The sequence below is a fragment of the Acomys minous genome (genome assembly GCF_964271855.1).
Source record: "Acomys minous genome assembly, chromosome: 6".
Classification (NCBI taxonomy): Eukaryota; Metazoa; Chordata; class Mammalia; order Rodentia; family Muridae; genus Acomys; species Acomys minous.
Genome location: NC_140487.1, coordinates 1,206,150 through 1,222,382, shown reverse-complemented (window position 1 = coordinate 1,222,382; position 16,233 = coordinate 1,206,150). Strand labels below are relative to the sequence as shown.

Below are 16,233 nucleotides of genomic sequence, written 5' to 3'. Positions count from 1 at the left end.
CCCGCTGTGGTCTGTGGCCTGGAAGTTGGGAAGCTGAGATACTCTGGGTAACACAAACGACGTGAGAGAGGCTCAAAGCAGCTGAGGCTGTGAGGTCAGCACACATCCGCCCATTTCTTCCTCCACTTTGGGGATGGCTATTTAAGGATGTGAAAACCTTTCTCATTCCACAAGCCACAGTCTTTTCCTATCTCTCAACTAGCTGCTTAGCAGCTGTAGCTTCGCACACAGGGGAGAAACAGATATTAAGAAGAGAGGTCCCAAGACACACTTAAGAAAAATGATCGATCTGGTCAACTGACAGTGCGCATGTTTTAAATCGCCCAGGTGATTCCAGCGCCGGTCAGCGTCTGTTAGCCTCACTTACCTACCAGTCAGGGGCGGAGTCTGTGCTGGGAGCCGCTAGGACGCTTTCTCCTAGGGATGAATCCTATGCAGAATCAGGAAACAACACGTAACAGACCAGGGCCCTGGGCTAGTCTCCAAGCAGGGTTGGTTACCTGCTTCCCTGTGGATCCCAGCAGAGCTTAAACAAGACCTGTTGTCACCACCACAGCTTTCCGAATACCATTTCATGTTCTCAGTTTGTCTAGGCTCTCGGCTGAGATTTTTCTCCTTGAGCTTTGCAGGAAGTAACCCAGCAGAGCCTCTTGGGTGTGGGGGAGGGAGAGGCTGGTGTCCATTCTGGCCGGTCTGGCTTCCGGCCCAGCCAGTTTACGTGTAAGACAGTTGGTATTGGTGAAGCACAGTGTTGACGCTTCCTCCACATAGGCCATTGCTTCTGAGCCTCTAAGGCCATAAATGTAATTTCATTCTCAGTGGTCATGTGACCGGTTTCCTCACTTTCCTTACAAAATAATTCCCAAAACATTTGGCCTTGTCTCCCTAAGGTCCTGAAAAACCAATAGATTTTCCCCCTTGGCTGACTTGAACTTAAAAAAAAGAAAAGAAAAGAAAAAGGAAACTTGAGCAACAGAGAGCCAAGCAGAAACCCCATGTAAGGAAGTAAGTAGGTTGATTCCTATCTTGTTAATAAGAGAGGGAGGGACAGATCTAAAGTTACCAGCCACAATACTGACTCCCAGTGTAATCCTACCTCATTGCTTGGAGTTAGTCAGGAAGACAAATGCCAAAGGCTCTGGACCCATTTCCCTTGGCCCATAGATGGATGCTACCAAGCCAGTGTCCTTTCCCCACTATGGTGGGATAGAAGGCAGCCTTTAGCCTTTACAGTCACAATGCTCCCGGGTCATAAAGGTGCAGGGCCCTAGGCCAGACCTCTGCCTGGAAAGTTTCCGGCTTCTGGTGGGTACTACGGGCCTTATTCCCGGCCATATGGCCTGTGGGACCTCACCACTGGGGGGAAGCCTGGGCCTGACAGAGTCATTACCTGTGGTACCGGCCGGATGGCTGAGGAGGACTGGATACACACGCATCCAAAGGTGGAGGACCTAAGAGTTGGGCTAATCAGCTGGGCAGGAGCCTACCTCTCCTTTGAAGCAGATAAGAGTACAGTCACAGCCACTGCAAAGAGTTTGGGCAGGAGACAGGTAACAAGGCAAACCTGGACTAGAACCAGTGTGTGTGTGTGTGTGTGTGTGTGTGTGTAGGAGGGTGGTGGTGGTACACTTCTAATCGCTGGCACAGTCTTCACTCTAGCCAGACCAAGACACTTCTACTCCAGACTTTTGCTCGTGGGTCTTCACTGCTCCACCTTTCAAAATTGTTTTCCTAAGATGAAGTCTCAGTGCCGGCTTGGCTGCTTCGCCATCAGTGTTTTCTACACTCCGTCCCAGCACAGGATGGTTATGTCATCACAAAGCAGAGAAGGAGGGAGTCCAGGCTAGAAGGCAGAACCCAGACATCCAGAGGAAGTTGGGCCGTAGTACAGACCCAAGTGCTTGCTGCCTTAGTCTCTGTTTTACAGAGAAAGTAGGAGCAAAGTCTTCCCCCATGCAACCAAGTTTACCACAATTGGACCCAGGAACTGTACCTTGGCATTCACACCTAGAGTCAGGATGCATTTCTTGATCTTCTGTTGGAGAAGTGGACCCTGCGGGTGGAGGTCCTGGGCATTGTGCTAGCCGGGCAGGGACTGCAGAAAGGGTTAAAGAAAGAAAGCATAAAGCAACGCTTGTTTTTAATTAGGTATTGAAGAGTGGGAGCAAAGGACAGAGAGGAAGGGTTAGCTTCTCTGAGGTGATTATCTAGAATTTCTTTGTTTTTGGTTTGTTTTTGTTTGGTTGGTTTTGAGGGGTGTGTGTGTGTGTCTGTGTGTGTGTGTGTGTGTGTGTGTGTGTGTGTGTGTACAAGCACATACATGTGAGGTCAGAGGACTGTCTTCCAGAGTCAGTTCTGTCCTCCCACCTTGTTAAGCCCATCTCTCTTGGCTGTGCCCACCCTGTGTGCTCTAGATGGTCACTCTGAGCTCCCAGGAGATTCTCCCTTCTCTGCCTCCCATCTTGCCACGAGAGTGCTGGGATTACAGACGCTTGCCACTGTGTCTGCTTTTTTTTTTTTTACATTTTTTTTATTTATTCACGTCTTTGTGTGTATGTGTGTACGTGCATACACATGGGTGTACCATGGCACCCATGTGCAGGTCAGAGGGCAACTTGAAGGAGTCATATCTTCCCTTCCACCAAGTGGGACCCCGGGATCAAACTCGGGCCATCAGTCTTGGCAGCAGGTGCCTTTACTTACTGAGCCGTCTCACCAAACTGCATCTAGCTTTTTAAATGTAGCTTCCAGAGACAGATGGCAGGCTGTCAGGTTTTTGAGGCAACTGTTTTTACACTGAGCTATCTCTCTGGCCCCCACTTCCCCCTCCCAGCAGACAGAGTTTCTCTGTGTAGCCTTGGCTGTCCTGGATTCACTGTGTAGACCAGGCTGACCTAGAACTCACAGTGATCCACCTGCGTCTGCCTCCCGAGTGCTGGGATTAAAGGCGTGCGCCACCACGCCCAGCCCCCCACTGGATCTTAAGAAGCCCTATGGCTCTAGAGGTGGGCGCTCATGATCTTTGTTGTTGTTGTTGTTGTTGTTGTTGCATTTTGTTGTTTGTTTGTTTTATTTTGTTCTGTTTTGAGACAGGTTACAGCGCAACACTGAGGGAAGTGAGGCCAGGAACTCAAGCAGAAACAGAGAGAAACAGTGCTTAACTCCCCATGCCTTGCCCAGTTTGATTTCTTATACCATCCAGGAACATTTGCCCATAGATGCACAGTGGGCTGGCTGTGCATCCCTGACTGGTCTAGAACTGGCTATGCAAACCAGGCTGGCCTTGAGCTCACTAAGATCCCCCTACCTCTGCCTCCTGAGTGCCACCAGCCGCCACCACCACCACCAGCAGCAGCAGCAGCCCAGAAATCTTTTCAATTATGTTAATTGAGCAAGAAGATGTTCATAGCAAGTAGAGATGCCAAGGCAGACGTGGAAGGGAGGGTGACTAAGTCTTGTCAGAGGAGCTGGTGGAACAAAGGGTCAGCTTCAGCTGTTGACGTGGTTGCATTGATTTCCCTCCTCTTCCCCTTCAGACCTGGGAACTCCTGGTGAGCAATGAACACGATGCGCAGGCTGTGGTACGACTCAAGAGCTTGCAGGGCCTCTACCTGCTGTGTGAAGCAGATGGTACCGTGTGCTATGGCAGGCCGAGGACCAGCCACCATGGCTGCTTCCTGCTCCGTTTCCACCGAAACGGCAAGTGGACCCTCCAGTGCATAATCTCTGGCCGCTACCTGGAGTCCGATGGTGAGGATGTATTCTGCAACTCCAGGGTTCTCTCCGCCTACCATATGTGGACCCCCAGGCCAGCCCTGCACATCCACGTGATTCTCTACAGCCCCAGCTACCACAGCTATGCCCGAGCTGACCACACCGTGGGCCGAATCTGGGTGGACGCGCCAGTCCCCTGCCTAGAGGAATGTGGTTTCCTTTTACATTTCCAAGACGGATGCTACCACCTGGAGACTTCTACACACCATTTCCTGTCTCATGTAGACCGCCTGGTCCCTCAACGCTCATCCCAGACAGCTTTTCACATGCAAGTACGGCCGAGAGGACTTGTGGCCCTCTGTGATGGGGAAGGAGGCACGTTGTATCCACAGGGCACACATCTACTCCTGGGCTTGGGCTCCACTCCCACGAGGGGCGAGGAATGGTTCGTCCTACAGCACTTCCCGACCTGGGTCAGCCTGAGGTCGAAGACTCGGAGATTCATCTCTGTCACCTATGGCAAGTACTGGGTGCAGTGCCGACCTGTGAGGTGAAAGGGCTAGGGGGCTGAAAAGAGGGGACTGTATGCAGCGTGTTTCCTAGTTTCTATCTGTTGCTGTGATAAACATGATGCCCAAAAGCAACTTGAAGAGGAAAGGAGTTCGGGTGTTTTGTTTTGTTTTGATTGTTTTTGCTTTTGTTTTGTTTTTTGTTTGTTTGGGTTTTGTTTTGTTTTGTTTTGTTTTGTTTTTTTACTTACACTTCTGGGTTATAGGACAGCACAGTGGGAAATGAGGGTAGGAACTCAAAGTAGAGCCAGGGAAATAGTGCCTATTGGCTGTGCCCCCCGCCCGCCACGGCTTGCCCACACTGCTTTCTTATACCACCCAGGACCATTTGCCCAGGGATGGTACTGCCCACAGTGGGCTGGGCCCTGGGCCCTTGCACATCAATTAATAACTTATAATGCTCTCTGCAGACTTGCCGACAGAGAGTCATCCCTACTTCCGGATGACTCCAGCCTGTGTCAAGTCAGCAAAATACTAACTGGACAAGCAAGAAAATTTGAAGCTAGTCATAAGAAAGATCCTGGGTCCCCAAGGAGACATCTTGTGAGGCAGACTAACCGATGAGCCATTAAGGGAAAGTCACCTGGGCTTGTCCAGATTTTTATGATAAGGTTGAGGGAGGAAAAGTACAGGGAAACCCAACGGTAAGTCTGGAGAAGGGATAGAGACAGAGCTAAAAGGCTGCTTGTTACTTTCTCTTCAGACGCTGAGGTGTGTGCTGCTTCTGAGCGCTTGACCCAAATGTCCTTGTTCCAGTATGAATGTGACAGTGAGAGTCCTACCTTACAACTCCGTTCATCCAATGGCTGCTACCTAGCCCAGGTGAGACTTTGGTCTTCCATGTAAGAAACTGTGCACTCTGACCTCTCTCTGTCTAGACACACTTTCTCCTTCCCTAACGTGTTTGGTCAGATAAGATTAGGTGAGCAGTAGCAGGACAACCCAGTAGACCCTCATTTCCCCTCGAAAGGGCCCTCTTTTCTATAAAAAAAAAACTATTTTAATAAGGCATAATTAAAACATGGAAATTATATGACATAGTATAACAGTATATATTGTGCATTAATATATAAATGAAAAAAGTTAGATGAATAAATTGACCTAATTTAAGTGTGAAATTCAATATACTTCAACAAATATGTATAACCGTGCAACCATACCATAGCCGTACCACAAGTCAGAGAGCAGTTCTGCCACCATACGGATTCCCGCCTACCCCTCACAGTTCTGCTCCAGCCTTGGCCTTCTCACACCAGCAATCTGTGTTTGTTCTGCCATTGTTAGATTAGTTTCGCCTGCTCCAGAATTTCATCTAAATGTACTCAAATGGTATATATGGTATATATGGTATATGGACTTCTTTCGGAGAGCAGAATCTTACCAAGATCCACCCGTGTTGTTGCACCTGTCAGCAGTTCAGCAGCTGCGCAGTGGCTGCTCGTATAAGTACAACTCTTATAAGCATGATTTGTTCATCTACTCGGTTGTTGTTAAGCACTTGGGTTCTTTGCAGTTCGGCCTACTACAGAGTGAAGGAAGTGGAAGAGCTGAGGTCACAACACTATTTTTATGGAGATAATTTTTTTCTTTATTGCCTTACAAAGAGGTTTTGAAAGTATACTCTAGAAAAGTACAGAGGCTAGGGAGAGAAGGAGAGGGGAAGGACAGGGGAAAAACAGGGGAAGGGGAGGGGAGGGGAAGGACAGGGGAAAAACAGGGGAAGGGGAGGGGAAGGGGAGGGGAGGGGGAGGACAGGGGAAGGGAAGAGGCAGGGGAAGGGAGAGGGCAGGGGAGGAGAGAGGAGGGGAGGAGAGAGGCGGGGAGGGCAGGGGAGGGGAATGGGATCCAGGAGAAGCTGCAGTTGTCATCCTTACTCCTGATCCACATTCTCTGCAGAGGCGCCACAAGGCAATCATGGCTGATGGGCACCCCATGGAGTCTGACACCTTCTTCCGGGTGCACTGGAATTGTGGGAAAATCAGCCTGCAGTCAGCCTCCAATGGGCGGTTCCTGAGCATTACATCCAATGGCCTGCTGATGGCAACTGCCTCCATCCCAGGTGAGCCTAGCCACTCCTCCAGGCTAAGCCAAGCCACGTACGACTTTTCAGTTAAGTTTGTGTTTATTATTGTTGTTACATACGTGTGAGGAGAGAAAGAATGAACATGGAGGTCGGGTGACCCTCGGGAACCGGTTCTCTTGGTTTTCCCCTTTCTCTGTGGGATTCAGCGATTGAAGATGGGTTGGTGGGCATCCGTGGCAAGTGTTTCCACCCATTGGCCCATTTTTTTTTAAAGGTATTGGAATCGCTGAGTTGGGATCAGGAGCTTACGTGTGTGTGTGTGTGTGTGTGTGTGTGTGTGTGTGTGTGTGTCTGTCTGTCTGTCTGTCTGTCTGTCTGTCTGTGTGTTGCTACATGCTTGCTTGCTGGAAGAGACCCTCTTTGAGCTCCATTTAAAAAATCTGTGGCCGAGCGTGGTGGCACATACCATTAATCCCAGCACTCGGGAGGCAGAGGCAGGCGGATTGCTGTGAGTTCAAGGCCAGCCTGGTCTACAAAGCGAGTCCAGGACAGCCAAGGCTACACAGAGAAACCCTATCTCAAAAAATAAAACAAAAAGAAAAGAAAAAGAAAAAATCTGTGGCCAAGGATTCTGTTCTGTTGCTTCACAGGGTTGAGGTGGGGATTAAGTAAATTAACACATTTCAAAGAAAGGAGGATATTTACATTTCTGTGTATTGAGCTGAAATCATTTCGCAAGCACCTAGTAAGACCTGGCACACAGGCGGTGTTCATTAAAGGTTAAAATATAGACAACATTCTGGGGCTGGACTGAGTGATGACTCAGAGAGCAGAGCACTTGCTAGCCCAGTGTGAGGGCCTGAGTTCTGACCCCCACCACCCACATAAAAAGCGAGGCGCTGTGTGGGTACCTATAACCTCAGCACTGGAGGGGAGGGGGCAGAGACTGGAGAACTGCTGAGGCTTGCTGGCTGCCAACCTTCATGAAAAATACTGAGTTACAGGTTCATCTTTTAAAAAGCCCTACTTCCAGGAAGCAGAGGCAGGTGGATCACTGTGAGTTCAAGGCCAGCCTGGTCTATAAAGTGAGTCCAGGACAGCCAGGGCTACACAGAGAAACCCCGTCTTAAAAAAAAAAAAAAGACAAAAAAAAAAACCTGTCTCAAGGGGATAAGGCCAAGAGTGACAGAGAGGACACCTGACACCTTCCTCTGGCTTCCATGAATACACAGAAAAACACTGACAGCACCTTGCACATCCTTCCTGCTCCTTTTCTTCCAACTGGGAAGTCACACAGAGCCAGCCTATCCAGATAACCCCGTCCTGTTTCTTTCAGGCCCAAATGAGGAGCTGGGGCTTCGGTTTGCCAACCGCTCCTTTCTCGTCCTCCGAGGTCGGTATGGGTATGTAGGCTCCTCCTCAGACCGTGACCTGATGCAGTGTGACATGGACCAGCCTGACTGCATTCAGCTCCTGCCCTGCCGCCAGGGCATCTATCACTTTCAGAGTGAGTGGTCCCTCTCCCCCCCCCCTCCCCATGCAAAGGTCACTCACTATCCAGGCCCAGCCCCAGCCCCTGGCCAGGCTCCAGGCACCACCCATCACCAACAGGGAAGCAGGGTTTCCTTGCTCTAGAGTGGGCTAGCAGAAGAGGATTTGGTGAGGTTGCGCTGGTCCTCCTGAGGAGCTGCTAGTGCAGACAAGCTGTAATTCCCCACGCGGGGCCGGGTGGGTGTGTGTGTCATGCCTCTGGGAAGCCGCCTTGGAGGTCCAAATGGCCAACCAACCCGAGCTCTTCCCTCCCCAGCACAGGGTGGATCCTTCTGGTCAATTACATCCTTTGGCACCTTCCGCCCCTGGGGAAAATTTGCCCTCAACTTCTGTATAGAGCTTCAGGGGAGCAGCTTGCTCACCGTGCTGGCACCCAATGGCTTCTACATCCGAGCCGACCGAAGTGGCACACTATTGGCGGACAGCGAACACATTACCAAAGAATGTATCTGGGAGTTTTAGGTAAGGGGGAGCGAGCGGCGTCAGGTCCCGGGAAGCAGGAGGCACAAGAGGAGGATGGAGGTGAGCGCAGAGGCTCATGGTACAAAGGCACCGTGCAGGAGCAGACCGACTTCTGCCTACGAGCTGACCAAACTCCAAATCCAGGCATTTGTTCCAAATCTCCACCATTCCTTCCAACCTTCTAAACCTGGTCTTGCCAGAGAGGAAAGAAAGGCTTCATGTCTGTTCCTCTTAATATTATGCTGCACTGACTTGTGGGACTGCAAGCAGGCCTGTGTTTCCCTCAAGATTCAGAAGGCTAGCTGATTTTAAGGGAAAACGGGTGATTGTTGAGGACGTGTGTAGCTGGAATAGGCATTTCCGTCCTTCCCACTTGGTTTATCTCCGGCCCTGAGTCTTCTCTGGAATGCCAGCGTCACTCCCCTCCAACCTCCTAATAGAAGAGTGGTTTAACTTCGCCCTCCAGTCGCTTGAAATCAGCATGGCTGATCCCTTGCCACGGTCCTCCCCTTCTGAGGTAATTTTCTCCGGCCGTGTCTTCCTTCCCAGCCTGAACACCACAGCCCTTCCAGATGGCCAGGGTCAGAGCCTCAGCACTGCCTCTCTCAGCTCCTTCCGGTGGCTGTCCAAATTCTTGAGTGCATCTGCTTTATAGCTGCCATCGTCAATCTAGGCACCCCAGTAACTGCCCCACCCCCACCCCACCCCCAGTAACAGTTCCTGTCCCCAGATTCCTCCCCATCCAATCCTTTAACATGCAACCTGTTTCACCGTTGTCTGTTCAGAACTCCAGAAGCCGGGCGGTGGAGTTCTCAGGAGGCAAAGGCAGGTGGATTGCTATGAGTTTGAGGCCAGCCTGGTCTACAAAGTGAGTCCAGGACAGCCAAGACTACACAGAGAAGCCCTATCTCGAAACAAAACAAAACAAAACAAAACAAAACAAAAAACAAAAACAGAACTCCAGGATACTTGCTTTGTTTTTAAATATTTATTTATCTATTAATTTATGTATTTATTAAGTATACAGCGCTCTGCCTGCATGTACACCTGCTCACCAGAAGAGGGCACCAGACTTCATTATACATGGTTGTGAGCCACTTTGTGGTTGCTGGGAATTGAACTCAGGACCTTCGGAAGAGCAGCCCTGGGATAGTTGTTCTTAGACCTGCCCTTTCACAGGCCCCATTTTCCTGGGCTGGGAAGTCAAAAATGAACATTGTAGAAAGCACTTTAGGTTTGTTCTCATCACTGCTGCTGCTGCTGTTGTCATATAGTCCAGGCTGGCTTTCAACTTCCTCTGTAGTCAGGGGTGACTTTGAATTCCGGATCCTCGTGGCCTCCACCCCCTGAGTGCTGAGTGCAGCACACTCACCCGCACCTGGTTCTATGTGGTCTTCTCCCCATATCCTCTACACAGCCACCTTACTGTGTACAAGCTGTGAAAAAGAAAATGAAACCCTATTATGCTTCACGTTCATGAAGCGTTTGGTTTGACATAAGTTTCCCAAGCTGCTTCCACTGGAAGTCCCCACCTGGCTACTGGAGGTGGTGACTTCAGGCTCCTTAACTCCCACTGCAAGGGGTCTCACCAGGAAGCCTGCCCTGTCCCAGAGATGCCGCCCTACGATTTCCGTTCTCTCTCCCAGTCCTTGCCCCACCTCCCCACCCCCGCCCCCGCCCCCCGCTCCCGGCCCCCACTCCCGGCCCCCACTCCCGCCCCCACCCCCGCCCCCGCTCCCCGCCCCCACCCCCGCCCCCGCTCCCGGCCCCCACCCCCGCCCCCACCCCCGCTCCCGGCCCCCACCCCCACCCCCGCTCCCGGCCCCCACTCCCGCCCCCGCTCCCGGCCCCCACCCCCACCCCCACTCCCGGCCCCCACTCCCGCCCCCGCTCCCGGCCCCCGCCCCCGCTCCCGGCCTCCACTCTTCCCACACCTGATCCCCACCCCTGTTGCTCTCCACATGCCCAACCCAGGTCCCTCGCTCCATCCATTTCAGGTGCCTATTTATTTCCTCCTCTGAGTGAGATTCAAGCACCCTCCATTGGGCCCTCCTTGGCCATTTGGGGTCTGTGGATTGTAGCCTCGTTGTCCTGGGCTTTGTGGCCAATATCCACTTACAAGTGTGTCTTTCTGGGTCTGGCTTACCTCCCTCAGGATGATCTTTTCTAGTTCTGCCCATTTGCCTGGAAATTGCATGATGTCTTTATTTTTAATAGCTGAGAAGTATTCTATTGTGTAAGTGTACCATATTTTCTTTATCCATTCTTTGGTTAATGGACATCTAAGTTGTTTCTGGTTTCTGGCTATTATGAATAAAGCTGTTATGAACATACTTGAGCACTAAATCTAATAAAAGAAAAAGACAAGTTCTTAGTAAACTGCACAGCCTTCCTTACTCTGAAATCTGATGGAAGGTTTTAATTTCCCTATGAATTAGTTTCACCTTGCTTAATGTTCATCCTCCTTGAGAAGAGAAAAAAAATCACTTTATTTTCTCTCCTCTTATTGGATTTCAGGCTTTCTGAAGCCATTTCTTCCTCTTTCTCCAGGTCAGTGGGATACCATCAGCCAGACTCTAAATCCTCCAGGAACAACTTCTCAGCCAAACAGAGCAGGAGACCCAGGGTCAAGATCCAAGAGAAGAATATGTGTTGTACAATTTTTCCTACCAAGTTTAGCAAAACACCTGTTTCAAGCAACAATACATCACAGCAGGCCACCCCCAAGATCCTCGTGCATGTGTGTGTGTAAGTGTGTCTGGCTCAGGAGATGCAGGAGATGCAGGGTCTGGACTATGACACTTTGTCTCACTGCAGAACATGCATGTACATACGAATAACATGAAGCTGTGGGCGGGCTGGGGGCGGGGCTGGGGCGGGGCCGGGGGCGGGGCTATGAGGAGGTAGAAGGAGGCCTAGATGAAGGGAAGGAGCATGAGAGGGTAAGTGGCAGGAACGACTGACAAATGTTGCAGGTTTTCTCTCATATGTGGAATTTAAATATACACATACATATACGTGTAACAGGAAAGCAGACGAAGGAAGGGGACCGTTTAAAAATGAAAAGCTGCCAGGAGTGGTGGCACACGCCTTTAATCCCAGCACTCGGGAGGCAGAGGCAGGTGGACTGATATGAGTTCTAGGCCAGCCTGGTCTACAAAGTAAGTCCTGAACAGCCAAGGCTACATGGAGAAACCCTGTCTCAACAAAACAAGACAAAAAAAGAGCAAGATACATATATATGTATATGTATATATATATATATATATATATATATATTCATATACACACACATAAAAATGTCAATAAAACATTACTTAGCTGGGCGTGGTAATGTATGCCTGTAATCAGTACTCAAGAGGCTAATAACGTTTCAAGCCTTAGTGAGACCCTGTAAAAACCACACACACACACACACACACACACACACATACACACACACCACAACACAAGCCACACAAGCATTCTTTTGAATACCAGCTAAAAATAAGAATAAAAGAGAGAAGACTTGGAGTCTGGCTGAAGGTCAAACCTTGTGTGCCCAGGATGCTGTAAGTTCTGCCCGGGAGGGAGGGCACTCACGGTTCCCACATTCTCCCTACCCCCAGTCCCAACTAATACGTGTCCCAACGGCCCCTTGGAGAACCAGTCTTGCCTTGAAGAACTCAGAATGCAGATGTGACTCAAATGTCTTTTAGACTCTTCCCTGGGGATGACTGTTCCTCCTGCCCTCAGCATTCCTTAGTCACCTGTAATTCTTTGTCTAGGGTTGGGGCTTTGTGGGCTTCCCTGTCCATGTTAGCATGTTTATTGGCTATCCTACACCCAGTGGTCAGACCTGAGTCATAAACATATAAATAACACTGTATGGACTAAGTAGGGTGTGTGTGTGCACGTGCGTGCGTGCATGCGTGCGTGCGTGCGTGCATGTGTGTCTGTGTGCATGCATGTGTATGTGTGTGTATGTGTGATGTGTGTGTAGTGTGTGTGTGGTGTGAGTGGTGTGTGTGTGCATGCATGTGTATGTGTGATGTGTGTGTAGTGTGTGTGTGGTGTGAGTGGTGTGTGTGTATGTGTGTGTGTGTGTGTGTGTGTATGCATGTGTATGTGTGATGTGTGTGTAGTGTGTGTGTGGTGAGTGGTGTGTGTGTGTGTGTGTGTGTGCATGCATGTGTATGTGTGTGTATGTGTGTAGTGTGTGTGTGGTGTGAGTGGTGTGTGTGTGTGTGTGTGTGTATGCATGTGTATGTGTGATGTGTGTGTAGTGTGTGTGTGGTGTGTGTGTGTGTGTGTGTGTGTGTGTGTGTGCCATCATGCCTGGAAATCACATACTAAAGACCTAGCTAGCCACCCTGGGCTGTTGATATCATGGATCTTGGAGGATTCTCACAAATCTTAGCAACGTCACAGACAAATGATACCTTAGGAGAATCAGGTCAGCAGCTTGGCTTGGAGTAGCTGAGTTCCACAGAAAGCAATTCTAAGCACCAGATGAATTAAAAAATAAAAATAAAAAAGGAAAATATATGACTAGTCCCAGGCTTTAGCACCAGGTGAATGAAACAAAGAAAAATAAAGGAAAGGAACATGGCCAGGTATGATGGAGGAGGAGGTTTGTTATAGTCTGTGGGGCAGAGGAGCCAGGTAACCAGAATGGTTGGATTGTATACGGAAGGACAGCCCAGCCCATGGGCGGCAGAGTCTAGGGCAGGGGCCAGGGCGTGCCTCGGTAGGGACTAAGGGGCGGTAGGGATGGGGGTGCTCCAGAACCCGAAGATCAGGTCCGCTTTGATATGTTAAATAGGCACCTCAGTTATTTGTCCCAGGTTAGAAACCTAACAATCAGCACTTTACTAGATCAGTGTAATCATGGCTGCCTAAACGTGACCCAAAGATGGATGACAGCAAAGGACATTAAAGTAACAAGGATGGGGAATCTCAGGAGACCTCGGGCGACTAAGGAATGCTGAGAGGTGGAGAAATAGTCTTCCCTGGGGAAGAGTTCACCCACTGGTTATCCAATACCAAATGTACTGCCATGAAAACACACAAGTAACATCACACAGGCTGAGTAGGTTGTACACATGCACATACACACAAACCCATGTGCACACACACACACACACACACACACACACCAGATCAAAGAATAAAGGGGCAATACTTGACAGAGTACAAGGGAGGAAGTGCTTGATAAAGTTTGGAAGTGAAAAAATAAAGGGGAAATTACATGATTATATTATAATCTCAAAAAACATTTAAATTAAAAAAATTATGGTTCCCTTACTCATGTTTGAATAAACGGTGCCATGATTTTGAAAGCAAAGGGGTGGGGGACCCATAGGAGGGAGGAAAGTGAAAGGTGGGAAAGAGTGTAATTATACTACAATTTCAAAAACTAAAGATTATTAAAATGTCTTTTAGGTTTAGAACAAATCAAAGAATGTTAATCTGTGGTAGTTTGTAAGGAAAAGGTCCCCAAGGGCCCACAGGGAGTGGCACTATTAGGTGATGTGGCCTTGCTGGTGTAGGCGTGGTCTCGTTGAATGGAGTTCATCACGGGGTGGTGGTGGGGGGCGGTGGGAGGGAGGGGGTTTGCGGTTTCAGATCCTCAAGCCCGGTCCAGGGTCACTCTGTTCCCGCTCAGCTACCTCTGCACATGCTTCCCACCACAGCGATAATGAGCTAAACCTCTGAAACTGTAAACCAGCCCCAATTAAACACTCTCTTTTATAAGCGCTGCCCTGGTCCTACGGTCTCTCCACAGCAATAGAAGCCGTAACTAAGATGTAATCTTACAAAGCTACTGGTATTAACGTCTACGTCTGTACAGCCCTCTCTCTCATCTTCCTGTCCGGCTTTCACCAAGTCTCCCTGAGCTACCCTTAGCTTTAGTTTTGTTGCAGTGAAGTGGAAAGTACAGTAAACCCCTCGCCGTTTCTCACCTCTGTGGAGAGCTGTCGCGCTTGGCCTGATGGCCCCCAGCCGGGAGGGCCCACAACCCGAAGGGCCCACAACAGCAGAGCACCTGACTCACGTGACTGCTGTCCTTGCCGTCAAGGCAGGACTTCCAAACTGTGTATCTGTCTTGCATTGTCTTCATTACTTTAGCATTTAAGTCCTGTTAACGTTTTAATTCACATAGACTCTTAAACGCTTTCATTTAGGAAGGAATATTTTTATCACTGTCATCTAAAACAAAACCCAAGTTATTTGCCATAAATACAAGTTTTCTATAAAAACGAGCATAATAAAATGGGTGGCAGTGACAATGGTGCATGACTTTAATCCCAGTATTTGGGAGGCAGAGACAGGCGGATCTCTGTGAGTCCAGGACAGACAAGGCTACACAGAGAAACCCTGTCTCGGAAAATAAATAAATAAAATAAATAAATAAATAAAGTCAGACTGTTTAAAAAAAAAAAACTAGCACCTGTGTTTCCAACTCTGGGCAAACTGCCCCCTATGACAACAAATGCTTACTTTTAAAGTCCACTGATGAGAAAAGCTAAAATTAAAGACATAAAAGAAAATCAATTTGGAGGGAGAAAAATGGCCTTAGATTTCACTACTTCTTCTCAAGATATGTGGAAGAACGTTAGTCGAAAATGCTAGAGAGCAGGATGTTAAACGCAGCCCAGTGCCAGGTGAAGAGGCGAGTGCCTGCAGGCCCAGCAGCCTGAGAAGTCTGAAGTCCTCGGTCTCAGGAGTTCAAGGCTGTGCCAGGCAACCTGAGAGTCTGCTGCAAAGCAGGTCTTATCTAAAGACTAGAGCCTCTCGGGCCACTTAATACAGAACCTCTTCCTCAGCATTCTGTAAACACAAACACACACACACAGAGTCACTGGAACGTGTGTTGGGAGGGGTACGTGTGTGTGTGCAAACACGAGCAGACACACGCAATCTTATATGCAAGCCCCCTTCATCCTTCGCCTGTTTGCCTTGTTCACGCACGGCCCTCCACAGAAGTAAGACAGCTCCAACCGCTGCTGCTGACATCAACACCCTGTTGCTAAAGTGAGCAGCTTGTTCCGCAGCTGTGCGGCGCTGGTTGTCTTCCCATAACCTTCCTGTTTCTTGGGCCGCTCTACCACGCAGATCGCACCAGGTCAAAAGCAGGCAAGTCAGGGGAGGGGCACTGTTCTCCTACACTAGCCGTCCAGTCATGTCCAGCATCTCTCTGCTGGTGGAAGTGCGCCATAGTCTTTCCTGTCCAGCGTGGTAGCCACGGCCCACAGGTGGTGTTTGGAATGTGGCTGGACCAAGCAGTAGCTGATTGTCTTTTTTTTTTTTTTTTTACTGTGAGTTACTATGAATAGATGTGTGGGTGCTCACCAGTTCCAGAACAACCAGCTTCAGAGGGTTTGGTAATAAGACTAGTTGCACGGCAAGCCCTGACTCAGTGTCCCCACCCCACCCCTCTTGCCACCACCATTTCAGCCCCCCCACACCCCCACCCACACCGGCCTTCCAGAAGAGGAAGGATGTGTTGGGAGTCTGCAGCACACACCTGTGGCTCTAGTACTTCATGAGTTCAAGGGCAGACTGGGATTACATAGGGAGGGAAGTGGCAGGGGGAAGGGAAGAGAGAGAGAACTCAGAAATATAAGCCTGCCTTCCTTTCCAAATATCCATCCACTCAGCTGCTTTTGTCCAGCTCTGTCCCTTTTCTCACATCCAGAGAGTACCCAGGAGAAGCGTGGAGCTTTCTCTGCAGACGTGCTTGAGACAGTTGGGGACTCAAGTGTTGCCCCTGAGACATAAATGTGAAAGCAGAACATCAAAATGTTCTTCCCATTCTGCTGCTATGGCAAAAATATATATGCAACTGGGAAACTTTGTTTAGACCAAAGAATGACAGTATATTGTCTTGCCAGGCCTAGTGGCGCACACCTCTAATCCCAGCACTTAGGA

The 16,233-nt window shown here is 49.4% G+C and overlaps 1 protein-coding gene across 2 annotated transcripts; it reads left to right on the top strand.

The window, feature by feature from the left end:
- Nucleotides 1–1,388: 1,388 nt before the first annotated feature.
- On the top strand, nucleotides 1,389–11,165 carry FSCN3 (fascin actin-bundling protein 3). 2 transcript variants are annotated; one of them, XM_084788024.1, is made up of 7 exons: nucleotides 1,389–1,550; nucleotides 3,537–4,233; nucleotides 4,987–5,105; nucleotides 6,180–6,342; nucleotides 7,643–7,813; nucleotides 8,119–8,319; nucleotides 10,870–11,165. In XM_084788024.1, exons 1-7 carry the CDS (start codon nucleotides 1,407–1,409, stop codon nucleotides 11,157–11,159), a joined length of 1,785 nt encoding a protein of 594 aa, XP_084644150.1. In that variant the 5' UTR covers nucleotides 1,389–1,406; the 3' UTR covers nucleotides 11,160–11,165. The 2 variants fall into 2 exon arrangements, with proteins under 2 accessions (XP_084644150.1, XP_084644151.1); XM_084788025.1 differs by having other exon boundaries at nucleotides 8,114–8,319; nucleotides 10,870–11,006.
- The last annotated feature ends 5,068 nt before the right edge of the window (nucleotides 11,166–16,233 follow it).